The sequence below is a fragment of the Dipodomys spectabilis genome, unplaced genomic scaffold, assembly GCF_019054845.1.
Source record: "Dipodomys spectabilis isolate Male_0828 unplaced genomic scaffold, ASM1905484v1 ptg000227l, whole genome shotgun sequence".
In the NCBI taxonomy this organism is placed as follows: domain Eukaryota; kingdom Metazoa; phylum Chordata; class Mammalia; order Rodentia; family Heteromyidae; genus Dipodomys; species Dipodomys spectabilis.
In genome coordinates, this window is record NW_024870904.1 from 5,463,154 (window position 1) to 5,490,862 (window position 27,709).

Here is a 27,709-nt window from a genome sequence, read left to right on the forward strand (position 1 = left end):
CTATTGCCTGTTATCTTTGGACACATTGTGCGCCATCCAGTTCACTTTGGTCTTCCAGCTCTCACGCAGCGCTTCATTGAACTTCACCCGGAAGTGCTTTAGGGCCTCTTCCTCTGTTTTTCCCAGGGCCAGAGAGTCCTGAGACAGAGTCATCACAGCATCAGACTCCCCACTCTGATTCACAACCACATCTATCTGCCTGCTCTTGCCCTAGCGAATGGGAGATTCACTGAAGAGAATCAGGAGAGCTCATTTCTAAACTGCCCTGGCCTGAATGATTGCCATGGGGTCTTATCCTGACTTTGGGAGGAGGGCCAGGAGGTGGAGGGACATGGCCCAACCCACAGCTCAAAAACTCAGATGTGGGTAGAAAGAAGCCATCTTGTAGATGTCAAAGAAGCTTAGCCCATGCAGCCCTTGTGTATACCAAGGACATGGTGACCAAGGAAGGTCACAAGGCGGCTCATCCAACTGCAGCTCTGAGTCTACCTTGCTTGACAGCACTGGTCACTTCTCACCAGACTCTGCTGCTGGGATGTGGAAGAGCCATGAGGACCCCTCTAGCAGGAATAGCCTATGGGATCCTTTAGCACCCATATTGCTCAGGTAGGCATCAGGAACCCTGCATGGCTATTCTTGATCCCTGCCTGCCTGATGCAACCCTGCCCAGCCCACCTTGAGATACTGGATGTCTTTGGAGCAGCTGAGATCAGGCAGGCCTGCTGCCCGCATCAGAGCAAAGAGGTGGAGGAAGAGGAGCCCGTGGCGCCGCAGGATGGTGTACGCTCTTTCACAGTAGCCCCGGAACCTGCAGGAAGCAGAGCAGGTGAGGCAACCTCCCTGCCATTCTAGCCCAAGGCCAGCACCTTGCCAAGCAGCTGTCTTACTCTGGGAACAGAGCCCTTGGTTCCTCTAGCTAAGCCCCAGATTGCTTCCTGCATGGCCCATGGACCTCTAGAGGGCATCCAGGGCTGAGGTTCCTCTGTTGAGAACATATGGATTCCCTGTAACCCACCAGTCATTAAGAGCTAGGGATCAGGCTAAGATCCCGTTTCTTCCTTTGCCCAGAAACTTCTGTGCTCACCCCAGGGGCTCTGATCACCTTCACCTTTCAAATTTCTCACTGTTGTTTGTCTTCCCCTGCTGAATCACGTGGACAAAATCATAGGTGAGGATGAATGGGACTCGCTCGCGGTTGATTCCAAACTTAGTCTTGAAATTCCCCAGAAAGTGGCCAAAGTCAATATGGAACAACTGAAGGAAAGGAAGAGAAAGGCACTGAAGAGGCATGAAAGAAAAGAAAAAAAAAAAAGGCTGGGGATGCCATTCTGTGGTAGGGTCTTGCCTAGTATGCATGCGGCTGGGGGTCCACCCCCAGCACCTCAGGGAAGGGAAAAAAAAAAAAAGCATAGCAGAGAATAGTGCCCAGGGAGAAAGGAAGCCAGCCTTGCTCAGGGATGTCTTCCAGGAAGCAATATGTGCAGGACACAGAACAGGCTAAAGGGTCTGGAGGAGAGGCCCAGAGGGTAGCTGCCTACTTTTGTCCCCTACCTGCCCACTCTCCCGGATCATGATGTTGTCACTGTGCCGGTCACCAATGCCCAACACATAGGTGGCCACGCAGTAGCCAGCACAGGAGAGGGTGAACTCCTCGATGGCTCTATCCAGGGCCTCCCTGGGTAAGAAGATTGAAAGCAGTGGCCACAACCATTTTGTAGTCTCTTCGCAAGGTGGATTCTTTCCCCTCCCTTGAATCTGGCCTTATGATGCTTTTAATCAGTGGCACTATGCCAGAGCTTTAAGCCTAGGCATAGCTTGAGATCTTGAAGCTACCTTCCATGGCCTGCACAGGGCCACCATGGAGAGAAGCAGAGGCTGATGTACTAAATAGAAAGAGGCCACATAGAGAGGCAAGGCTGACACGCATTTGACTGACACCATCTTAGACCTCCAGGCTCAGGCAAAGTCCTGGGTGATAGCAGTTGTGTGAAGCTATTCCAAGCAAGGCCAGTAGAACCATTCAGCTGAGCTCAGTGAGAAATAGTGGTTAGTTTTAAGACCTGAAGCTTTGAATCGAATTGCACAGCAATCACTAATTGACCTGCCCCAACCCAGACGGGTTAGATCCTGCCTCAGCTAAGTAGCATGGAGATAGTACAAGGCCAGCCCTTCCCACATGGTATCTCTCAGGAAAGACAGACCTACCCAGGGTTCTTGGACTTGAGCCAGTTGAGCAGGGCATCCTTGTTGAAGGCAGCTGTGGCTGCCATATTGCTGTTGTTCAGCTGGATGTTGGCTATGGTGTCCGAGTGGAGCACTACCTCGATGAGGCCAGTACGGTCGCCAGTGGGGAGGCAGCCATAGGGAGTCATCCTACACGAGTTGAGGGGGGTGGGAAATGCCATGGTCAAGGGCCCGCCATAGGCTCCCAGGCCCCAGGCATTTGAGGCATACATACAAAAATAATCACAGGGAAGCTGGGTACTGGTGGCTCATACCTGTAATCCTAACTACTCAGGAGGCTGAGATCTGAGGCTCATGGTTCAAGGCCAGCCCACACAAGAAAGTCTGTGAGACTCTCCAATTGACTACCGAAAAGCTGGGATTGGTGCTATGCCTAGGCCCTGACACACACACACACACACACACACACACACACACACACACACACACACACACACACACACACACACACACACACACACACACACACACACACACACACCCCACAGGGGACACTGTTGCTCAAATTGCTGAGGAGAGAAAAAGCACCAGGCTCCTTACTTCTGAGAGGCATCAGAACCTCCAACCAACATAACAACTCAGTCCAGTTGAGCTTGTATTGGTTCTGAAGCTAGGGGGCTTGGCATAAGAGGCTGCTGCCTCCTAAAGCAGGCAAACAGGAGGGAGACCTGACCCTCAGAACCAGGAATGACTCCCCTGCCTTCCCTGGCTGCCCTATGGCCTCCCTGCTCTGAGAACAGCCCCTTTCCCAGCCAATGTCACGATGACAATTCTGACCAGGGATCCACCGCAGGCACAGTCCCACGCATGTGCAGGGACATCCCTACCTCAGGTCCAGGCCCTCCTGCTTCCACAGGATGTCCATGAGCTGGATCATCTGCAGGGTTAGCATGTCCTGCCGGAGGTCTGCAGAGGCCAGAAGAGAAAGAGCACAAGATTCTGGTGGGTTTTGCACGCCTTTTGTGCCCAGGCTCTGTAGTCTCAATATGCTGTTGTTTTCAGCTCATTCTCCAGGTGTCCCAAGAGACAGGACAGAAAAAGGAAGGGATGGGCTTCCAAGATCTTAGTAGGTCTCTTGGCCCATCTGACTCACCATCCCCATTCTTAAAGATGATACCCATGTTGCCTGCATAGCCCGCCTCCTCACTGCTGTACATGATCCACAGGGGCTTCATCTTGGAGTCCATGAAGGTACACTGCTCCACACTGCAGCCAGACACAGGACAGTTGGCAGGGGTCATTGAGAGGTCCCAGAGGCCTGGATAGGGGGCTTCCCCATGGGAGGAGAGAGGCCTGGGTCTTACCAGACTTCCTCCAGCAGGGTGCTTGGGTCCAGCGGGGACTGCAGATGGGAGAGGACCTCCATGTAGGTGTCCTGGCGCATGCACAGGTGCATTAGTTCCTTGGTCTGGGGTTTGGTCATCTTCTGGGAGCTCACCTTCACAAAGTCATTGAGCGCCTTCAGCTTGCTCAGTGCTTCCCCCTAGTGGGAACAGTGGGAAGACAGCCTGAGCAGGTGGTTCTAGAGAGTGGAGCCCCACTGGGGCTGGGGCACCAGAGCCTCACCTGCTTCATCAGCATCTTCATGTGGTGGGTGCAGCCCCTGCAGTAGGCCTCCAAGATGAGGCCAAAGCGCAGGGCCACCGATGGCACATGCATCTCAGAGCTGGAGGGAAAGGAAAATAGCTGAGTCTCCCCAGGGAGAGCCACACAGCCCCTCCCCAGCCCACAGGAGGGGGCGGGGGAGCCTGGGCTGGACATCCAGGCCTGCTGGACACACAAGGTCAGCAGGGCCTTCCTGGGAGGTTCCAAAAGAGCCAGCCAGAGTCTGTCCAGCTACCGAAGGTGCCAGAAGAGGAAGTGGCCGATCTTGCGGTTGGACAGGGCCCGGTCTAGCAGGAATTTGGTGAGTTCGCAGTCTAGGTAGGACTCATACTTGAGCACTTGTACCAGCTGCAGCAGGTACTGGGAAAGCTCGTCATCCCTGCAGGGGAGGAAGGCCAGAGGTCTGCAGCCAGTGGTTATAAGAGGACAAAGCTGGCTTGGACTGGAGCAAGCTGTTCCAGTCTGGGCCCAGCCATCAATGGAGCCAGCACTCACGTGAGTTTCCGTAGGGACCTGATGGCAAAGGAGCCCACGTGGCAGTCAGGGAAGCTGAAGTCCAGCAGCTCCAGGGCGCTCAGGACGGGCAGCTCAGGCCAAGAGCGTAGCAGGTAGAGCATCTGGGGAGTGGGGGTGCTTGTGGTCAGGTGTAGCTGTGTGAACACTGTCTGTCCATCCCCAGTTCTTCTCCTGTCTGCCCACCTGTGCCACATCCTCATGTTTGTTCCACTTGGTGACCAGCAGCAGGCGGGCCAATGCCTCTGGGAACTGCTCCTGGACTTTGTGCCTCAGTTTCCACACCAAGTCTTTCTCATGTTCATATAGTTCCCCGGGCCCCTGGCGCTCCAGGATTTCTCGCAGCTGCAGTTGCTGAAGATTACAGGCCATGAGGGGTCTAGCTCCCCCCCCCATCTCCACCCCTTGCCCAGGACCCCCACTCACCTCCTCCTCAGTGGCATGTGCCCTCTCCCCATGATGGCCCAGCTCCAGGATCTGCAACAAACCACGCTGATCTCAGTTCCTGGGCCCCCAGCACTAGGCATCTGCACTTCCATTCTGTCTTTGGCACTGCAGGATGTTTAGCAGCATCCCTAGTCTCTACCTCTAACATGCCAGGATTCCCCCCCCCCCATGAACTATGACAACCCACAATGTCACGGGACATTTCTCAATGTTCCCTGGTGGGCAAAAGGCTCCTAGAAGTCCCCAGATGGGCAGCAGGCATTGGCCACACATCCTGACACGGCTTGAGTCTGCCCTCTGAGGAGCTGCATAGGCTGGGCCCTACAGCCGCAGGACAAACCCTCACTCACCTTCTCCAGGGCAGGGTAGTAAACAGGGTGAGGGGCCACCTCAGGCAAGCAGATAAGCAGTGTAGAGGCACTCTTGGTGTTGGGGTTGCTGCACACGGTGCCCACAGGGTTCAGCAGCTCTCCTTTCTCACCTGAACATGCAGACAGATGGAGTTGTACAGGGCAAGCATTAGGCTCTCACCACCGGCCCACTGTCAAGCCTCCAGCCAGGGCCCACCTGGGACAGACGGCCACATGTAGAGGCAGCACTCTCCAGTCTTGAGCTGGTTCTTATAGTCAAACAGCATGAGGTTGGCCCAGGCAATGGGGCAGTCCTGGAGAAAGACACTGGGAGGTCAGGGTTGGATAGGTGAGCCAACTCAGGCTCATCTCACAGGGGGAACAGTCTCTAGACCAAACAGGAAAGAGAAGACCCAATCCTCTGAGGTCCCTCCAGGGAAGCCAGGGAGAGGGAGGGCCCACTGACTCCCCTCCCTCCCTTCCTTCCTCCCTCCTTTCCATTTCTTTCTTCCTTCTTTTTTTAGGCCAATGCTATGGTTTGAACTCAAGGCCTAGGCACTGTCTCTTTTTTTTGGGGTGGAGAGGGTACGGTCATGGGCCCTCAACTCTGGGCCTGGGTGCTGTCCCTCAGCTCTTCAGCTCAAGGCTAGCCCTCTACCACTTGAGCCACAGCGCCACTTCCAGCTTTTTATCCCCTGCTTATGTGGTGCTGAGGAATCAAACCCAGGGCCTCATGCATGCAAGGCAAGCGCTCTACCACTGAGCCACCTTCCCAGGCCCTGTCTCTTATTTTTTATTCTTTCACTCAAGGCTGGCACTCTACATTTGAGTCCTACCTCCACTTTTGAATTTTTGCTGATATTAAAGCTCAGAGTCTCACAGACTTTCCTGTCCAGGTTGGCTTGGAACTGTGATCCTCATATGTTAGCCTGCTGAGTAGCTAGGATTACAGGCATGAGCCACCAGTGTCTAGCTTTGATTCCTCTTGCTTGTTGTGGTCCCAATGATGAAGCCAGCAAGGCCCATTCCATTCTTGCCTGCTTTCCCGCTCCTGGCTTCTAGAGAAAGTCCTGAACCTGCTCCACCAGCCACTGTGTTGGCTTAGCTCACTTGGCATGCGTCAGAAGGGCCAAGGGGCCAGGCATTCCCTGGGCCTGGTGACTCAAGATTTAGCCACAGTCCCCCATATATGGCCACTCGCTACCCCCTGAAGACACCCAGAAAGCTGCTCCAGGATGCTGCAGGCCTGCAGCTCTGGGTCAGGCTACTCATGAGTTGTTACTTGGGCAGAACAAGAAAGCAGACCGTAGACAGGCAGGGAGGTGGCAGAGGGTGGGGGACAGGCTCTCCTAGTGGAACCCCTGTCTCAGGCTGCCTGCATGAGGCATAGCCCCTTCCCAGCCAGCCCTACCTACCGCCTTCTTGGACTTCTTCTTGGTGGAGCGAGCCTTCTTGGTCTTCTCCACCACAGCGTAGAGCATGATGCAGAGCCGGGTCATGCGGGGCAGGTCACAGACATTGATGTCAAACTCCAGCCGCTGCTGCCACACGGGTTCCGAGCACATGCTCACCTCCGAGCTGCACACTGTCTTGCACAACAATTCATTTCCATGGAAGAGTCCGGCCTGCACCACCAGCTGGGGAAGGAAAAGGGCAAGGCCATAGAGCCAAGGCCCTGGGCCCCTCTCCCTTCATATGCCACCCATGAAGGAACCCTTTCCTCAAACAGCCTTGCATTTTTTACGGGGTTGGGGTTGGGGAAGTACCGGGGTTTGAACTCAGAGCCTTGCACTTGATAGGCAAATGCTCTACCACTTGAGCCATCCCTCTAGCCCTGAAAATGCTCTTGTTCTCACAGGGGTCTGGATCTAGAATTCCTACACAGAAGAAGATGGTCCTGCAAAGACCATGGGCTGGGGGCCAGAGTTGGACAGGTGGTCAGAATGGGGAGCCACTGTAGTGCAACAGTGGACAACTCGATCTCAGACCTGAGATCTGTTTCCTCATTAAGGCTGGGGGACTCTAGGTACCCTTCTGGCTCTAACACCCTCTAGCTTCCTTTTCTTGGAGTCTCCTCCCACCGAACATAGGTAAGGAGGGTTTTCACTGCCAACCCCACCAGTGCTTCTTCCATCCTCTGCCCTGCCAGCTGTCCTGAGAGTGCTTTCTATCCAATCCATGTCCCCCACCAGGCCTACTCAGCCCTGGTCAGCTTGAAAAAATCACCTCAACCCAAAGTGATCAGGCCGGGCACAGATGGCTCCCAGCTATAATCCTAGTCACTCAGGAGGTTGAGATCTGAGGATCACAGTTTGAAGCCAGCCTGGACTGTCTCATCTCCATTAAACTAATGAAAGTAGAGCTGTGGCTTAAGTGACAGAGCACTGGCCTCAAACAAAAGAAACTCAGAAACAGCACCTGAGTTCAAATCCAAGGACTTGACCAGGCAAGAGGCTGAATCTCTGTGGATCCAGGCATCACCTCTTGCAAGTCTATATAAGGAGCAGCCAAGTATAGGTGGCTCACATTTGTAATCCTAGCTACCCAGGAGGCAGAGATCTTGAGGATCAAGGTTCAAGGCCAGCCTAGGGGAAAGTCTGCAAGATTCTTATCTCCAAAAAACCACCAAAAAGCCAGAGGTGGAGATGTGGCTCAAAGTGGTAAGAGCTAGCCTTGACTGCAAAAGCTGAGACAGCAACCAGGGCCTGAGTTCAAGCCCCAGAACTGGTGGGGGCACACATGCACACACGCACACACATACATATACACGCCAGGCAGTTGGGCGATGGGGTATATGGAAGTGCTTTGAACAGTATCATAGGCTGCCAGACGGTCCTCACAACCCAGAGGAGGGCTCAGCTCACTGGGGACAGGCCATGTATCCCCTCCAACTACAAGCACTTCAGGGTGTCTCCTGAGAGCACCCTGTGGTGCCCAGCTGAAGCACCCCCTCTTTGAGCCCTACACCTTTGCAGCCTGCAATTCCTTCATCCCCACAATCTCTACCAAAGTCTCAAGTACCCAGAAATCTGCTCATCCTGGTTTGCATGAATCAGCCTCTGGAAGGTGAGCCACTCCCCTCCCTTCTTCCTGGTGGTTGTTTGTTTGTTTTTGTATGTCCTGGGTCTTGAACTCTGGGCCTAGCACTGTCCCTCAGCTCTTCAGCTCAAGGCCAGTGCTCTACCACTTGAGCTACAGCGCCACTTACGGTTTGCTGGTAGGTTATTGGAGATAAGAGTCTCATGGATTTTGCTACCCGGGCTGGCTTTGAACCGTGATCCTCAGATCTCAGCCTCCTGAGTAGCAAGGATTACAGGCGTGAGCCACTGGTGCCTGGACCCCTCTTCCTGTTTTGTAGCAGCTCATAGCCACTTCATGCAGGGGAAGCTGGGTAATGTGGTCAGGTGGCTTTCATGGGACACCTTCTCCTCTTGTTCCCCTGCATCCTCCTCCAACTTACAAACACATTGCTTATGCAAAACACCACTGGCCTCACCTGGCCCAGCAGCTCCTACTTACCTTCATCCTCTCGTCTGCATTCACTTTGCTTCCCTGGATCAGATCGATGCAGAATGCCTTCTCCAGAGACCACAGCGACACCAAGGAAGGCTGAGGGGGAGGGGAGCAGGGTTTGTCATATGGCCCAAACACTTGTCCCTAACAGCATCCTTCTCCAGAAAACCTGCCCTGTACATTCCCAGGCCCCCCCTACCCCCCAGGATCTGCATAGAAAGGCCACTCATTGCCCAGGCTGCGCAGACAAACCTGGTACCAGAGTATCTGTGAAGATGGCCACCCTTCCCAAAGTCCCAAGTCTCTACACAGACTGACCTGTGGCCATCTTGGGGTGCTGGCCAATAGGCTGCTGGACCACAGGAGGGAGGAAGGAAAGAATGGGGGAAGAGAACAACTAAGTGTCTCACCTTCTTTGCAGGAATGGGGGGCGGCTTGGTGCATGGTTTCTGAACCTGGGGGGTGGGGTTGCTTTGCTCATCCCGCATGGTGAGGATGGAGGAGGAATGGACCATGGTCAGGTGGGGGGTCCATCCACTGTGCAGGCAGCCGCAGATGTACTGGGAAGGGTGCAGGGTAAGGTGCCCATGGGGTATCACATCCTATCCAAGGCCTTGTGAGAAGCCCCAACCTCTCCTAACACACACCCAGCAAGGGGACTGTGTGTGTGTGTGTGTGTGTGTGTGTGTGTGTGTGTGTGTGTCCTACCCACACATCCAGCAAGGGGACTCTGTGTGTGTGTGTGTGTGTGTGTGTGTGTGTGTGTGTGTGTGTGTGTGCGTGCGCTGGTCCTAGGGCTTGAACTCAGGGCCTAGACCCTGTCCCTGAGTGCTCCACTTCTGGCTTTTTTATATTGAATTTGAGACCAGCGTCAGATGGTTTTTTTTCCTCCCTGAGCTGGTTTTGAACCACAATCTTCCTACCTCAGCCTCCTGAGTAACTTGGAGTGTAGGCATGAGCCACCATTGGTACCTGATTCACTCTTAACAGTGATCCCCAAGACTTGGCTGGTCTCAAGACTTTGGGTCTCAAGAAAGACCCAAAATACAGCGCTCCTCCCCCAACCCTGCTGTGTCCAGGGTGGAGGATGCAGGAGGACAGAGGGCCCCAGGCCTCACCTGGAACTGGCAGAGGGGGTAGCTGCCATAGAGATACTCATGCCTCCCATTCACCCGCAGAGCATAGTCCTCAGGCTGCTCCACTAGGCACTGTGGGAACATCTTGGCTTTCTTCCGGAGGGCACAGGCCATCAGTGCTAGGGGTTTGTCTTTGCTGGACACTTGGAAAGTGAAGCTTTCCTGGGGGGAGAGGGAGGGTCGGTCCTGTACCCCACAGGCCTCCTGAGCTCTGGGGACACAGCCCATCCTGAACATGAGTCTCATGGGGGAAGCACCAAACTGGTGCTGAAGATATCTAGCCAACACCTAAATGCTGGTCCAGCGAATTGATGGACCAGTGATGGAGGCCATTGGATCCACCTGCCTTGTCAAACTTGCCTTGCGGGACATTTGTCTATGCCCTCCACATGACTGGGGACCTGGCAAATGCCATCTTATGCTAGTGACAAAAGGTAGATTTGCCAGGCACCAGTGACTCACACCTTAATCCTAGCTACTCAGGAGGCTGAGATCTGAAGATCGTGGTTCAAAACCAGCCTGGGCATGAAAAGTCAGTGAGATTTATCTCCAATGAACTACTCCGAAAAAGCTGGAAGTAGCACTTGGCTCAAGAGGTAGAGAGCTAGCCTTGAGCAAAAGAAGCTAATGGACAATGGCTAGGCCTTGAGTTCAAGCTCCAGAACACACACACACACACACACACACACACATACACACTCACACACACACACATACACACGATAGATTTGGGGACTTGTGGGCTCACCTCACTGCCTTCGAACTTGACATTAACCAGCAGGGTCTGGTTGGGGGTCCTTGGGGTGCCAGCCCCCAAGCTCCTGGCCAAAGGCTCCAACTGCAGGGGGAAGCTGTACCGCAGCCAGGCCTCCCAGCCCAGCTGCTGGCGGTGTGCAGCCGCCTCTTCGCAGAACTGGCACATCTTGTCTCGGAAGTCATTCACTTCTGGGTCCCGCAGGGAGTCAAACTCATGGAGGCCTGTTGGATGAGGCCAAGGAGTGAGCACAGAAACACCGGGGGTCCACAGTGGGGTGACAGGAGCCGCTGCAGGGGTACCTTTGCCGATGAGGAGACTGATCTGCGAGTTGATGAGCTTCTTCACATGGTCACACTCCCGGGCCACCAGACGCAGCACAGGCAAGAAGGGCCGGACATCACACAGCCGACGCTGCTCATCCTCCAGCTCCTGCTGCTCAGCTGTCTGGTTGACGCAGGTGAACACATAGGCCTCAGGGTCGCTGAGCATGTGGAAGAATGGCTCGTACTGGGCATGGTGCCACAGCACCTGGAGAGGACAGGCCTGGTCAGTCCCCACCAGAGGGCCCAGCCTGCACAGGAGGGCAATCAAGGCCCTGAGGAACACAGCCTAGGACCCAATGGTGTGGTCAGCAGGCTTCCTACTCGGGCCTTGCCAAGGATGCCAGGATGTGCTGAGATCCAAACCTAGGTAGTGCACACTGCCATCCCTCCACACAGCATCTGCAGATGCACAGATGCCTGGCGTGACTGGCAGGTATCCCCCGCCCCCAACTGATTCTCTGTCTTTTGTGCCAGTCCTAGGGCTTGAATTCAGGGCCTGGGTTGCTGTCCTTGACATTTTTTTCTCCTCCTTCTCCCCCTCCTCTTCCCCTTCCTCTACCTCCTCTCCTCTTCCTCCCCTCCTCCTCTCCCTCTTCTCCTCTTCCTCCTCCTCCTTCTTCTTTTGCTCAGATCTAGTGCTCTACTAAATCTAGTGCTCTACTCCATTTCTGGTTTTCTGGTGGTTAATTGGAGATGATAGTCTCACATTTTTTGTTGTTGTTATTGGTCGTGGGGCCTGAACTCTGGGCCTAGGCACTGTCCCTCAAGCTCGTCAGCTCAAGGCTAGCACTCTAACACTTGAGCCACAGTGCTGCTTCTGGATTTTTCTGTTTATGTGGTGCTGAGGAACTGAATCCAGGGCCTCATGCACAAAGCAAGCACTCTACGACTGAGCCACCTTCCCAGACTCAAATGGACATTTTTTTTTAAAGAGTCTCATGGCTTAGTGGTAGAGTGCTTGCCTTGCCATGCACGAAGCCCTGGGTTCAATTCCTTAGTACCACATAAACAGAAAAAGCTGGACGTGGCACTATGGCTCAAGTGGTAGATTGCTAGCCTTGAGAAAAGAAGCTCAGGGCCAGTGTGTAGGCCAAGAGCTCAAGCCCCAGGACTGGAAAGAAGGAAGAAAGGATGGAAGGAAGGAAGGAAGGAAGGAAGGAAGGAAGGAAGGAAGGAAGGAAGGAAGGAAGGAAGGAAGGAAGGAAGTCTCATGGACTTCCATGCCTGAGCTGGCTTTGAACCTTGATCCTCAGATCTCAGCCTCTTAAGTAGCAAGGATTACAGGTGTGAGCCACGGAAACCTGGCTTACGTAATATTTCTAAACAAAGGGTTGTAAGGCTCATCAGTGGTCATGGAAGGACTGTGCAGTCCTGGTTAAGAGCCACTGTCTCTACTACCATCTCGTCTAGTACCCAATAATCTAGCCATCAAGCGAGAGGAAGTGCACACTGTTAAAGGGGAAGCTGAATTCAGAAGAACAAGTGGAACTTAACTGAAGTTTAAAAATGATTCTTGGGCTGGGAAGGTGGCTCAGTGGTAGAGCGCTTGCCTTGCATGCAAGAGGCCCTGGGTTCGATTCCTCAGCACCACATAAGCAAAAAGAAAAAAGCCGGAAGTGGCGCTGTGGCTGAAGTGGTAGAGCGCTAGCCTTGAGCTGAAGAGCTGAGGGACAGTGCCCAGTCCCAGAGTTCAGTCCCCACGACCAGACCCCCCCCCCAAAATAAATAAATAAATAAATAAAAATAAAAATGATTCTTGGGCACTTTACACCATTTAAAATTTGCATCTAAGCCAGGCTCCAGTGGCTCCATGCCTGTAACCCTAATTACTCAGGATAGCTGAGATCTGAGAGGATCACTGCTTGAAACTAGCAGAAAAGTCCATGAACCTCATCTCCAATGAACCACCAAATGCCAGAAGAGCTCTGGCAGTTGAGTGAAAAAGCTAAGGGACAACTCTCAGGCCCCAAATTCAAGCCCCAGTTCCAGCACCTACACACACATAAAGTCCCATCTCAGAACTCCCAAGTCTGAGAAATGATGTCTGTCCTTGCTCTGCACTCCAGACTTGGGTGAAGACCATACCTGCTTGATGGTGCTGAGGTTGGCATTGCGGGACACCGGGAAATTCAGGTAGACCCCAGTGGGCAGCAGGAAGTCCACCATCACGCTCTGATTCTCCTCCTTGGTCCAGAATTCCATAGGGCAGCCCACCCAGGGAATATCCTGCCCTGTCACTTCTCACAGGCCAGCTGTCCTGAAGAGAGAGAGGCACAGGGGAATGAGCTGGAAATCTGTGTCTTACAGCCAGAGGTTCCACCTGCCCAGGCAGACTATGGCTCCTATGACACCTGACTACTGTGTGGATCCCCAGCTGCCTCTTACCAGGGGCTGCGATGCCCTGGGAACAGATCCACACACATCACAAGAACACCATCCCAGCCACCAGTAGGAGCAGACCAGAGAAGGCAGGGAGCTGTGTGGACCAACACTGCAGAGCTTTGAAACTTTCTAATCAGGAATCCATTGGTTTGACAATGGATTTGACCATGTAACAATTGGCTGAATATCTGAATCATTCCGACCTCCCATCAGCCCCCTGGCCCCAAAGTAAGCCACAGAAACACTACTGAAGTAATTCAAAGTATATGAGCAACCCCATCCTCCAGTCACCACATCCCTTCCCTCTATACTTTTATTATGCTAATTATTTACAGATGAACAATTCCTAATTTTTTTTTTTTTTTTTTGTCGGTCGTGGGGCTTGAACTCTGGGCCTGGGCACTGTCCCTCAGCTCTTCAGCTCAAGGCGAGCGCTCTACCACTTGAGCTACAGCACCACTTCCGGTTTTCTGGTGGTTTATTGGAGATAGGAGTCTCACGGTCTCTCCTGCCCGGGCTGGCTTTGAACCGTGATCCTCAGATCTCAGCCTCCTGAGTAGCTAGGATTACAGGCGTGAGCCACCAGCGCCCGGCTCCTAATTTTTTTTTTTTTTTTATGTCACTACTAAGGCCTGGACACTGTCCTTTAGCTTTTCTGTCCAAGGCTGGTGCTCTACTACTGGAACCACACCTCCACTTCCACATTTTGTTAATTGGAGATATAGGTCTTATGGACTTTCCTGACCCATCTCTGGGGAAGGGGGGGGGTAGGGATGGAGAATGACAAACTTGGCTGGCTGGGGCCTATAATCCTAGCTTCCTAAGAGGCCAACAGAGGGGCCAGTCAGAGCAAAAAGCTCAAGATACCCACACCTCAATCAATATACAAGAAAAGCTGGGCATGGTGATGTATGCCTGTCATCCCAGCCAGGTGGGAAGCTGGGAAGTGTAAGTAGGAGGATCACAATCCAGACTGGAGGTATGATTCAACTGGTAGAGCTCCAGCTATGCAAGCACAATCCCCAGTATCACCAAACCAAACCAAACAAAAGCAAAAAGATAGGAAAAGCAGGAGGCAAAGTGAAATTTCACATCTTCTACTAACCCAATATACCCAAAAGATGGCCATTATCATGTGTAATCAATGCAAACATTACGAATAAGATACTTTATTTACTCCTTTTGATATTGATCATTGAATCTGGGTGTGGACTACATTGCATTCTCGTTGCTATTTTTTCAGTTAGCTTTAGAAACGTAGGTGATAAGTAGCTTCCTCAGACTGTGTCAACACTCCTAGTATTCATGTATCAATTTTTAAATTTAAAAAATAATAAACAATTTTTTTGCAGTACTAGTATTTGAACTCAGGACCTGTGCTTGTCTGGCTAGAGCTTTACCAGTTGAGCCATACCTCTAACTTGGCTCTTTGCTGATTATTTGGGAGATGGAGTCTAAAATACTTTTCTGCCTGGACTGGCCTTCACCCATGATCCTCCAGATCTCAGCCTCCTGAATAGCTAGGATTGCAGGTACAAGCTAATAACACCCAACTAAATTAATGTAAATTAAATATTGTTTTAAAATTTCATTCCTTAAAATAAATTCCTCAACTACAGTACCACATTTTTTAAAAAATCACATGGGTATAATCTGACAGGTACAACCACATCATCTGCTTTCCTAACTAGCATTAAATTGTTCTTCAACCTGCTAACCCAGGCTTCATCTCTGCCTTCCCCAGAAGTGGCATGGTCATTTGTTTCCAAGTTGGTGGATATTTTCTCTCTTTCTTTCTTTTTGTTTTTGCCAGTCGTGGTGCTTGAACTCAGAGCCTGGCCACTGTCCCTGAGCTTCTTTTGCTCAAGGCTAGCACTCTACCACTTGAGCCACAGTGCCACTTCTGGTCTTTTCTGTTTATGTGGTAGTGAGGAATCAAACCCAGGGCTTCATGCATGTTAGGCGAGCACTCTACTACCACTAAGCCACCTTCTCAGCCCCTGGCAGATATATTAATTTGCATTTCTATGATTATCTGCCAAACAGTAATCCTCTGCAAATAGCCTGTTTAATACCTTGGCCCATTTTCTGATGAGGTTAATCTTTTCCTTCTTGGGTTATTCTACATCCCAGCGCTTTGTGGATTACAACCTAGGAATGCCTTCTCTTCATCGGTGTCATCTTTTCAGTTTTGTTTCTGGTGTTTTTGTGGTAAGCTAGCATTTTTTAATGTTGATGCAGTCAACAAACTTGTTCCTTTCATTTCCTTCCCTTCCCTTTTCTTTCTTTCCTTTCTTTCCCCTTCCCTTTCCCCTTCCTCTTCTCTTCCTTCCTTCCTTTGTTCCTTCTTTCCGTCCTTCCTTCCTTTGCTCCTTCTTTCTTTCCTTCCTTCCTTCCTTCCTTCATCCCCCCTTCCTTCCTTCTTTCTTTCCTTCCTTCCTTTGTGATACTGGGTTTAAAATCAGGGCTTCACACTTGCTAAGTAAGCGCTCTACTGCTGAGGTATGCTTCCAGCTCCATTTTTTCTAGTTATTTTTAGAATAAGGTATTGCTTCCTGTCCAGCACATGCCCAGACGGTGGTTAGCTCCATCAGGCTTCCTGTTATTGCTGGGATGGAAGGCACACACGACTGCATCTGTAATCCCTCCATGGAAAGTCTCTCAAACTTTGCTATCTGGGATAACCTGGGACCACAAGCCTCCTCATCTAAGTCTCCCATGTAGCTTAGGATAACAAGTATACACCACTGTGCCCAGCTATGAGAAGGGCTCTGGTGAACTTTTCTGCCTGAACTGGTCTCAAACTGCTATCCTCCTATTCTCAGCCTCTCAAGTAGCTAGGATCACAGGCATGAGCCACTGTGCTTGGACAGTCTTTTTTTTTTTTTTGGTGCCAGTTGAACTCAGGAACTCTCACCCTTGCTTGGCATTTCTGCTCAAGGCTGGAGTTTATCACTTGAGTCAGTTCTACTTCTGGCGTTTTGGTGGTGACTTGGACATACTTGGACAGACTTTCTGGCCAGGCTGGCTTTGAACTTTGATCCTTAGCTCTCAGCCTCCTGAGCAGTTAGGATTTAGAGGCTTTAGAGGCTTGAGCCCCTAGCACCTGGCTCTTTTTTTTTTAGGTAGGTCTCATGTAGACTAGACTGGCCTTAATTTGGTATCCTCCTACCTCTGTCCCCCAAGTACTGGGATTACAGGCATGCATCACTATAACTGTTTTTTTCTTTCATGTTACATGGTTTGCTGGGCCATGCAGAACACAAGCCTGGGCTGGGGTGTGGCATATTCAGCATGCATGAAGTCTTGGGTTTGATCCTCAACAGCAAAATACCCCAACACAAAATAAAAATAAAAATAAAAGCTTTTGTACCAAATAGAAGGTCACATTCTCCTGAATCTGAGTGACTTCTGTCATAGTCACAAGAACACACATGCTTTGGGCGGCGTCCTCTGGGTAGCCATGGCAACGCGCTGGGGCCTTGCCCTTGCTGGCTACTGCTGCTGCTGCTCTGAACAGCAGGATCTGAGCCTCACCATGTACCAATGGACATCACTGAGCATCACCATTTATCACTGAGCCCCAACAAGCCTCACTGTACATCACTGTACATCACTCAATGGGCATCACCAAGCCTCAGTTCGCACCACTGTGCATCTTTGTGCATCACTGAGCCTCACAGCATCTCACCCAGCCTACCATGCATGACCAAGCCTCACTGCGCCTTACTGAGGCATCACCCTGTGTCACCCTGCATCACTTTGCTGGGCCAAACCTTCCTTACTGATTCAAACCTTGGGGAAGGCAGTTGAAAGTCCTGGAGCAGCCATTTATGGTGCTCTGCTTCACCCAAGGAGGTGGGGTACCTCTGGCCATTGTGTCTGGGGAGGTGAAGATGAACGTGCACAGGAGCTCTAGGGGTTCCAACCAAGGCTTGGCATCCCTGGCTGGCCCTTGGCACTGAGGAACCCAAGCCTTCCCCAGCTGGGAAGGCAGGAAAGGATTCCAGATGGCCTTGCTCCTAACAGCACACCACAATGGCCATGACCTTGGTATATTACCAATGTGAAGGGACAGGAGGGAGGGGCTTCTGCCCTCTTTCTGGCCCCCAACTCAGAAGGCATGCACACCATCTGAGCCTTGTCCTTAGGGGAGTAGAGATCCAACATCTATCTACCAGTAGGACATGACTTCCATTTTTGTCTCAAAAATGTTGGGCTGGGAAGGTGGTACGGTGGTAGAGTGCTTGCCTTGCATGCATGAGACCCTGGGTTCGATTCCTCAGCACCTCATAAGCAAAAAGAAAAACAGCCGGAAGTGGCGCTGTGGCTTACGTGGTAGAGCACTAGCCTTGAGCTGAAGAGCTGAGGGACAGTGCCCAGGTCCAGAGTTCAGGCCCCACGACTGGACCCCCAAAAAATGCAAATTGGAAAGCAAAGGAAGGGGTGACATTGTCCAAAAAAAGAAATGTACTTACTACCAGACTTATGAAATACTAAGTCATCTGTACAATACCCTAATAACAATAAAATTACACCCCCCCACACACACACACACGCACTCACACAAATTGGGCCAGGGGCCATTACCCTAGCTATTCAGGAGGCTGAGATCAGAGGAGCACAGTTTGAAACCAGCTTGGTTAGGAAAGTCCTACCTCCAATTAATTAGCAAAAAAGCCAGAAATGGAGCTGTGGCTCAAGTGGTAGACCAGCAGCCTTGAGTGAAAAAGCTTAAGGACAGCATCCAGACCTTAAGTTCAAGGACAGGAAAATAAAGAATGCAAATTGGCCCGTCCAATCTACAAGATGTACTATACTAATTAATTCCTGTACCCTGGCACCTGGCAAAGCTCTCCCAGGAGCCCATAGAAATGTACTAAAAGACAGTGAGAAATGGTTTATAGAAGCACCATTAACAACAGCCCCAAGACTGGAAACTTCTCTAGTATACATCAGCACAGGATGGAAAATTAAATTGTTTTCCCTTCCCAATGAAATGTTGGAATGCAACATGATGCATAATCTACAAATATATACAATCATATAAATAAATCCCACAGAACCAGGCACTAGTGGCTCATGCTTACAAACTTAGTTACTCAGGAGGCTGGGATCTGGTGGATCACAGTTGGAAGGCAGCTAAAAGACCACTAGAATCCATTTCCAACTAACCAACATAATGTTGGACTGTAGGTGTGGCTCAAGTGGTAGAGCACCAGCCAAGAGCAAGAAAGCCAAGTGAGAGTATAAGACCCTGAGATCAGATAAACGGATAGATAGATAGATAGATAGATAGATAGATAGATAGATAGATAGATAGATAGATAGATAGATAGATAGATAGATAGATCCTACAGATAGATGGATGGATCTAAGAAGCATAAAACCTGGAACAAAAAACAGGCTTATGATTGCAAACATAGGACAAACCTGTAGTCCTTTTTTGTTTTTGAGATAGCATTTCTCTCTCTATAATCTAGGCTGACTTCAAACTCAGGATCCACCTGCCCCAGCCTCATGAGCGCTGGGATTACAGGCATGCATCACCATGTCCAGTTTCAAAAAAAATTGATGTTATTTTTTTTGTTTTGTCTTTTTGTTTTTTGTTTTTGTTTCTTGCCAGTCCTGGGGTTTGAACTCAGAGCCTGGGTACTGTCCCTCAGCTTGAGCTCAAGGCTAGCACTCTACCACATGAGTCACAGTGCCATTTCCAGATTTTTCTGTTTATGTGGTACTGAGGAATCGAACCCAGGGCTTCATGCATGCTAGGCAAGCACTCTACCACTAAGCCATATTCCCAGCCCTTGATGATTTTTTTTGACATGTGACTTCTTTCTGGGTAGCAGAAAAGCCAGACTGCCAGAACCATTTTCTGCTTGTAGGGGCAGAACTCGAGAAAGGAACAATGAATAGGAAAACAGAACTCAACTACATGGAGAGTACAGCCTGGGTCTTTCATGCAGAAATCTTTAGTTCCCTGGGTATAGCCATACCTGCAGCTAGTTCTATCCCTGGCATTTACAGACCTATCAATCAAAAAACTGTACCTCTATCCCTTTGTGTGTGTCTTTTATCTTATGGCAACTGAGTTTGGATTTCTGCAAGTAAGTACTGAACACAACATGCTCCTCAATTGGAAGCATCTAGCATTTGCAAGATTCTTTCCCTGGAAGCGGGCCCATCCCTGATAGCCAATCCCCACCATCTCTGCCTAGAAGAATCCGGAAGAATCCACTTGACCTGCTGGGCCAGATGGTGGCCCCCACTGGCTGTGAAAGCCTGGATTCTGCACCCCTCACCGATCCTATCACACCATAGATTCTAGAACCTTTGACCCAAGCTTGGAATTCTGAGCAAACCAGATGCACCAGATGGTCAGATTGTACAAGGGCTCTGGGCATTAAGTTCCCTGATTTGCCTAAGTGTAACACACTGTCTATAAACCTGAGCTTGCTGGCCAACCTTTCAGCTCTCCTGGCTTATCCCAGGAATGACTTTTGGAATCCAGTGCAAGAGCTCATGGTTTTGTGTGATGATGTCACCAAGAACGACTGGATTTGATAGTTTGTACACATCATTCATTCTGGGCTATCTGTTGATTCCACTGATATTTATGGAGCCCAGCTATGTGCCAGTACTTTTCAGGGGGTGCTGGAAACAGAGTCGTGGAAACTGTCCTCAAGGAACTCATACCCCAGCAGGGGAGAAACTGCTCTACAAGCACTCACATCAACAAGGCAGGGCAGTGGGCCAGAAAAGTCACCACCTTTTGGGGGGACAGGGGTTGGGAAGAGCCCTGTGAGGAGAGGACTCCAAGATGAGAGGCAAAGGGGCCATTAGAGCTAAGTGGGAAAAGAAGTTACTATTCTAGAAGCCACTAGCGATGGCCTCTGCTTCTGGGAAAGAGGGAGCTGAAATAGGAGACATGGTATGAAGGTCGGCAAAGTGAGCAGGGAATAGGTCCTATGGTGTCTTTAGAACAGGGCAGAGCAGGCTGGACACATAGGTCTAGCGACAGAGCATCTGCTGAGTGTGCAAGCTAAGCACGCACCAAGCATTGAGTCTAAACCCTGAAACAAAGGAAAACAAATACCAAAGCACACTTTCAGTGTGAGCATCCTCATTGTTGCCGGAAGCTGGTGGCTCAAGCCTGTAATACTAGCCACTCAGAAGACTGAGATCTAAGGATCATGGTTCAAACGCAGCCTGAGCAGACAAAGCTTAGACTCTTAGCTCTAGTTAACCAGCGAAGAGCTGGAAGTGGGGTGTGGCTCAAGTGGTAGAATGCCAGTCTTGAGTAAAAAGGGCCAAGGGATGGTACTCAGACAAGATGAAGAAGGAAGAAAGAAGAGAAGGAAGAAGAGGAGGGGGAAGAGGAGAAGGAGAAGGAGGAAATAAAGAAGACGACAGCAAGCATTTCATCTCAGCATGCATCAAGCTGCTTACTGGACACCAGCCAAAGGCCTGGAACCTGGGGGTTAGATAGCTAGGGGTTACTGGGCAACAATAGAGCCATGGACAGAGAGCCTAGACAGAGGATCAGTGAGGTCATCTTGAGATGGAGTATGAGCAATTCCTGGACTCCCAGGCATCTGGAATCTAGACACTTAGCTTGTCTGTCAGTGCTGAAGTCAGTTACAAAGAGTCCACAGAAAGGCAGGTGCTGTGACTCAGCCTGTAATCCTAACTACTTGAGAGGCTGATCTGAGGATCTTGGTTTAAAGCCAACCAAGGCAAAAATGTTTGTGAGATTCTTATTTCTAAATAATAAGCAAAAAGCTGGAAGTGGAAGTAAAGATGGCTCAATTGGTGGAGCACCAGCCTTGAGCAAAACACACTAAAGTATCCAGAGAAGCAGCAAAGGATGGGGCTCAGGTCCTCAGCCCCCTCCTGCTGGCCACATGACCCATAGGAATGGCTATGTGACAGCTTGGCGTCTCTGACAAGACCCCTCATCCTCCTTTAGTGGGGGTGTTCCCAGTTGGCGACTGTCACTCACACCCAGATGGTGAACAGCTCCTCTGGCCGGCGATGGAGTTTCTCCAAAGACTGGCAAACATACCAGTGCCATGAGCAGCCTTCCTGCCAGCATCCAGGTGTTTCTGAAGGCGACTAACAGGCTAATACTCTAAGCTGGGATTAGAGCATTGTACTGATATGTGAGACTTATGTGCTAGAGCCTGGGTATTATCCCTGAGCTTTCAAGCTCAAGGCTAACACTCTACTACTTGAGCCATAGCTTGACTCTCAACTTTTTGCTTCCAGCTTCTTGGAGAAAAGAGTCTCATGGACTTTCCTGCCCAGGTTGACTTTGAAGTGTGATCCTCAAATCCTAATCTCCTGAGTAGCATGAACCCCTGGCAACCAGTACAACTCTCCTAGGATAATTAAAAAAGTAAGTTTAAAATAATAATCTTATGCAAAAGACACAACAATACAACAAACACTAAGTGAGATAAAAATGTGCTTAGAGAAATGTACTCATCTTATGATTTATGTAACTGTAACCCCTCTGTATATCATATTTGTAATAATGATAATAATATGCTTACAATAACTGGGACATGCTTTCATCTAATGACTTCAGAAGGCATAGAATAAACCAAAAAGGTTATATTATTGATGAATATGAATGTAATAGCTTTAATTTTACTTTCTATGTAAATTATTCAGACATTTGATTTAACAAATCAATTAAATCTAAAATTTAGTGGACATGGTGATACCTGTCTGTAATCTCAGTAACTTGGGAAGCAGAGGAAGGGGGTAGATTATGCATTTGAAGCCAGTCTGGGAAGATATTAAGGCTGGAAACCTGGCTCAGTGGTTATAGCGCTTGCCTAGCTAACTTGAGGCCCTAGTTCAAGCCCCATTCCCACAAAACAAAACAAACAACATTAAAACTCATAGCAAATAGCAGTCTCTATACTTCCTTTCTATGCATACAACTTGCAGTATATTTCTGTTATTTCTCTGAGTATCTTTACATATCAAAATAATAGATTTGTACTGATATTTCTTGACTTGCAACTTTTAACCACTTAGAAAATGAACTTATGGAGTCAGGAGAGATAGCTCAGTGGCAAATAAAACATGTGGCTAGCATGAACAAGGCCTTGGGTTCCATTTTCAGGAACAAAGCAAGGGTACCCACTCTCTCCACTCCTATATGATTCTGGAATTCCTAACCAGAGAAATAGACAAGAAAAAGACTTATATAGGGAAAAAAGAAGTCATTTGTATCCCGACTTGCAGATGACATATTTGTTTTATTGTGAAAATACTGTACAGAAGAGTTACAATTACATGGGCAAGGTAATGAGTACATTTCTTATCAAGTAATGTAGCCTCCTCCTTTGTTTCCCCTTCTCATCCCTTCCCAGCTCCCCCCACACCCCCGCCAAAGTTGTAAAGTTCATTTTTCAACAAAATGTCTTGTACATCTCATTGTTGCAATGGGTCCACCTGTATCCCTATTTAAGCAATTTTTTTTCCCATTCCCCTCCACAAAGTATACCAACATCAAATACAGTGAAAACAGAGGTTATACTGTGGGGGGAGGGACATACAAAGCAATACAGAAATCATCTTATAAATATGTTAGAAACAATGGCAAGAAAGAAAAAAACATTTGAATCCTTAGCTTGGGGTTCATTTCGCCTAACATCAACTTATCTGACTGTTTTTGCTTGTCTCAGACATATACTAGTTATTACAAATAAGGGAAACCATGGGACCTATGTTTCTCTGGGCCAGGCTTACTTCACTTAATATAATTTTTTCCAAGTCTTTCCATTTCCTAACAAATGGGGCAATGCCATTCTTTCTGATGGAGGCATAGAATTCCATTGTGTATATATCCCACATTTTCTTGATCTATTCATCTACTGAGGGGCATCTGGGTTGGTTCCATATCTTAGCTATGGTAAATAATGCTGCAATAAACATAGTTGTGCTGGTAGCTTTAGTATGGTCTTGTTTGTGATCATTTGGGTAAATGCCCAAAAGTGGGATTGCTGGGTCATAGGGGAACTCTATGTAGAGTCTTTTGAGCCTCCATACTACTTTCCAAAGTGGTTGAACAAGTTTACACTCCCACCAACAATGCAGTAGGGTTCCCTTCTGTCCACATCCCCTCCAGCATCTGTTGTTATTAGAGTTCTTGATTTTAGCCATTCTAACTGGGATGAGGTGGTATCTCAATGTTGTTTTGATTTGCATTTCTTTTATGGCTAGAGAGGCTGAGCATTTCTTCATGTGTCTATTGGTCATCCTTCTTTCCTATTCAGAGAAGTTTCTCTGTAAGTCTTTAGCCCACTTATTTATTGCACACTTGTTTCTTTGAGGATTTGTTGTTGAGGGATTTAATTTTTTGAGTTCCAGGTATATTTTCGATATGAGACCCTTGTCCATTGTATGGCTAGTGAAGATCTTCTCCCAATCGGTGGGCTTTCTATTGATCTTCCTAGCTATGTCCTTTGCCATGCAGAAGAAGCTCTGTAATTTCATGTAGTCCCAAGATTACATGATATAATATCTAAAGGAACCAAAAGACTCCATTCCCAAGCTCCTAGAGTTAATTGATAACTTTGGCAAAGTAGCAGGATATAAAATTACACCACAAAAATCAGTAATATTTCTGTACACTAACACTGTACAAACACAGAGAGAAAACACTTGCATTTGCAATAGCCTCAAAAAAAATCTAGGAATAAACTTTACCAAAGAAGCAAAGACCTTTATAGAGAAAACTATAAAAGTTTGAAGAAAGAAGTCAAAGAGATTATCAGGAAATGGAATGACCTTCCGTGTTCATGAATAAGTAGATTTTAACAGGGTAAAAATGGCCATAACTGCCAAAAATGATCCCCAAATTTAATGCAATGCCCATCAAAATCCCAATAAAGTTCTTTACTGAGATAAGGAAAACAATCCAAAAATTCATGTGGAACAACAAAAGACCTTGGACCTTGAATAGCCAAAGCAATTCTGAGGAAAAAAAGCAATGCTGGTGGTATCTCAATACCAGACTTCAAGCTCTACTACAGAACTATAATAACAAAAGTGGCTTGGTATTGGCACAAAAATAGACCGTAGGATCAATGCAAGGCTAGAAGACCCAGAAATAAATCCATATATTTGCAGTTATCTGATATTTGATAAAAGAGGCAAAGATATACGGTGGAATAAAGGTAGTTTCTTCCACAATTGGTGTTGGGAAAACTGGACAGAAAACTAAAAGTGGATCCCTGCTTATCACCATGCACTAATATCAACTCAAAGCAAATCAAAAGACCTCAACAGAAAGCCGGGCGCCGGTAGCTCATGCCTGTAATCCTAGCTACTTAGGAGGCTGAGATCTGAGAATCACGGTTCAAAGCCAGCCTGAGCAGGAAAGTCTGTGAGACTCTTATCCCCAGTAAACCACTAGAAAACCCGAAGTGGTGTTGTGGCTCAAGCGGTAGAGCATTCACCTTGAGCTGAAGAGCTGAGGGATAGCACCCAAGACCAGAGTTCAAGCCCCACAACCGACAAAAAAAAAAAAAGACCTCAACATCAGAACTCAATCTTTAAGGAGGGAATAGGAGAAACACTAGAACTCATAGGCATAGGTATAAACTGTTTAAAGAGTCCCAAGGACAAAGCAGATGGAGAGAGACTTGACAAATGGGATTATATCAAACTAAAAAGTTTCTACACCGCAAAGGATATAGTTTCTAAACTAGAAAGACAGCCAACAGACTGGGAGATCTTTACCAGCAATATATCTAACAAAGGCCTAATAACCAATATATACAAGGAGTTCAAGAAACTAGCACTGCCTACAGCTAAGAAACCAATAACTAGACGGGCAAGGGAGCTAAGGAGAGACTTCTCAGAAGAAGAGGTAAGAATGGCAAAGAAGGGGCTGGGAAGGTGGCTCAGTGGCAGAGCGCTTGCCTTGCATGCTCGAGGCCCTGGGTTCGATTCCTCAGCACCACATAAGCAAAAAGAAAAAAGCCGGAAGTGGCGCTGTGGCTCAAGTGGTAGAGCGCTAGCCTTGAGCTGAAGAGCTGAGGGACAGCGCCCAGGCCCAGAGTTCAGGCCCCTCGACTGGACCCAAAAAAAAAAAAAAGAATGGCAAAGAAACACATGAGGAAATGTAAAGCAAAAATAACTCTGAAATTCCATCTCACCCAGTTAGATTGGCCAACATTGTGAATTTGGATGACAACAAATGTTGGCAGGGATATGCGGAAAAGAACCCTATAGCATTGTTGGTGGGAATATAAACTAGTACAACCACTCTGAACAATAGTCTGGAATTTCCTCAAAAAACTAAACATTGCCAGGTGCAGGTGGCTCACACCTGTAATCCTAGCTACTGAGGAGGCTGACATCTGAGGATCAGGGTTTGAAGCCAGCCTGGACAGGAAAGTCCATGAGACTCTTTTTTTTGTTTTTTTTGGGTCGGTCGTGGGGCTTGAACTCTGGGCCTGGGCGCTGTTCCTCAGCTCTTCAGCTCAAGGTGAGCATTCTACCACTTGAGCTACAGCGCCACTTCCGGTTTTCTGGTGGTTTATTGGAGATAGGAGTCTCACGGTCTCTCCTGCGCGGGCTGGCTTTGAACCGAGATCCTCAGATCTCAGCCTCCTGAGTAGCTAGGATTACAGGCGTGAGCCACCAGCGCCTGGCTCCATGAGACTCTTATCTCCAATAAACTACTCAGACAAAGCCAGAAGTGGTACTGTAGCTCAAGTGGTAGAGCACTAGCCTTGAGCACAGAGAGTCTCACAGACAGAACATAAGCCCTGAGTTCAAGCCCCAGGACCAGAAAACAAAACAAAGCAATAAAACCAAATAAACATAGATCTTCCCTAGAACCTAGCCATACCACTCTGGGCATCTACTCACAGCATCACAAACCAGGATATCATAAAGACACTTGTACATCCATGTTCATTGCTGCACTACTTACAATAGCCAAGCTATGGAAACAGCCTAGATGCCCCACGATGGATGAGTGGTTCCAAAATATGTGGTATCTACATGCAATGAAATTTTACACAGCAATTAGAAAGAATAATATTATGTCACCTGCAGGGAAATGGATGGACCTAGAACAAATCATGTTAAGTGAGGTAAGCCAAGCTCAGAGACACAAATGATGGATGTTTTCTCTCATATTGGAAGCTAGACCTAAAGTACATTGGGACCAAAGGAGGATACTCTTAGGAGAGGAATACAAAGGTGCAATGCCTATCTGCATCTGATCACACAGAATAACATTTATCTAAATGAACTCCAGGCAATAGAAACAAGAGGGTTTTTTTCTTTGCTGTTATTTTTCTTTTCTTTTCTTTTTAGTCAGTCGTGGGGCTTGAACTCTAGGCCTGGGCACTGTCCCTGAGCTCTTCAGCTAAAGGCTAGTACTCTACCACTTGAGCCACAGCTCCACTTCTGGCCTTTTTCTGTTTATGTGATGCTCAGGGTCTAATGCATGCAAGGCAAGCACTCTATCGCTGAGCCACCTTCCCAGCCCCTTTCTTTTCTTTTTGTCTTACTTTTTTTTCTCTGTCTTTTGGAGGGTAAGAAGAGGCACAGAAAGGGTGCACAAATCAACAGTGGTACTCACTAGACAGTAAATGAAATGAAATGAAAATGAACTTTATAACTTGTAGGTGGGGACAGGAGGGAAAAATTGGGAGAGAGTGAGGGAAGGGGGTGACACTGTCCAAAAAGAAATGTACTCTTTACTTGACTTATGTAACTGTAACCCTTCTGTCCATTCTTCTATAGTAACCATTTTTAAAAAAACACAAAAATCTCAGGGACAATGCCCAGGCTCTGAATGGAAGCCCCAGGACCAGCACGAAACAAAACAAAAACCACTTGACTTTCATTAATTAAGCAAAGAAGGAGCTCATAGATTATTGACACACTCACTGCTTACAAAGACCTGAAGGTCAGACATTGGAGGCTCACCTCACATCTGTAATCCTAGTTGGGGTGCCCTAGCCTAGAGCCATCTTCTCCTTCCCCAGGTAGCACCCTCCCTTGGGAGGCTAGCTGAGCTCTAGTTGACTTCCCCGTTGGTCTCTCAGAGCACAAATGTGGTGATTCTCATTTTCTCAGTATCTCTTTCTCTGGTGCTGGGATGGAAACCAGGGCCTTGTGCATGCTACGTTTGGGCTCAGGCACTGATCTGTATCCACTGCCCCCATTCTCTTCATCTGACCATGCTAAGTCTCTGGAGAAGTTCTCTTTTGGCTAGAGAGTCAGAGACTGTGGGTTTTCTCCAAATTCTTAACCTACCAGCAAAACATTCTTTCTTCTCCCTCCCCCAATACTACTCCCTTCCACCAACCTACCTCTCTGGGATGGGCCACAAGAGGTGGCCAGCAAAGGCCCCTCTGGCTGGCAGATTACAGCTGCTCGGGCATCAGTGAGCTTCAT

At 48.7% G+C, this 27,709-nt stretch overlaps 1 protein-coding gene across 1 annotated transcript; it reads right to left on the reverse strand.

The window, feature by feature from the left end:
* On the reverse strand, positions 1-27,709 carry LOC122123339 (phosphatidylinositol 4,5-bisphosphate 3-kinase catalytic subunit delta isoform-like). The gene is made up of 23 exons (XM_042697688.1): positions 27,625-27,709; positions 12,974-13,125; positions 10,865-11,093; positions 10,557-10,786; positions 9,791-9,970; positions 9,083-9,232; positions 8,679-8,768; positions 6,575-6,796; positions 5,377-5,473; positions 5,160-5,290; positions 4,789-4,839; positions 4,549-4,716; positions 4,345-4,466; positions 4,085-4,228; positions 3,811-3,910; positions 3,549-3,727; positions 3,338-3,450; positions 3,072-3,150; positions 2,206-2,373; positions 1,552-1,675; positions 1,109-1,254; positions 676-808; positions 1-138 (listed from the first exon to the last, which is right to left on the reverse strand). The coding sequence occupies exons 1-23, from the start codon at positions 27,707-27,709 to the stop codon at positions 1-3; spliced, it is 3,231 nt and encodes a 1,076-aa protein (XP_042553622.1).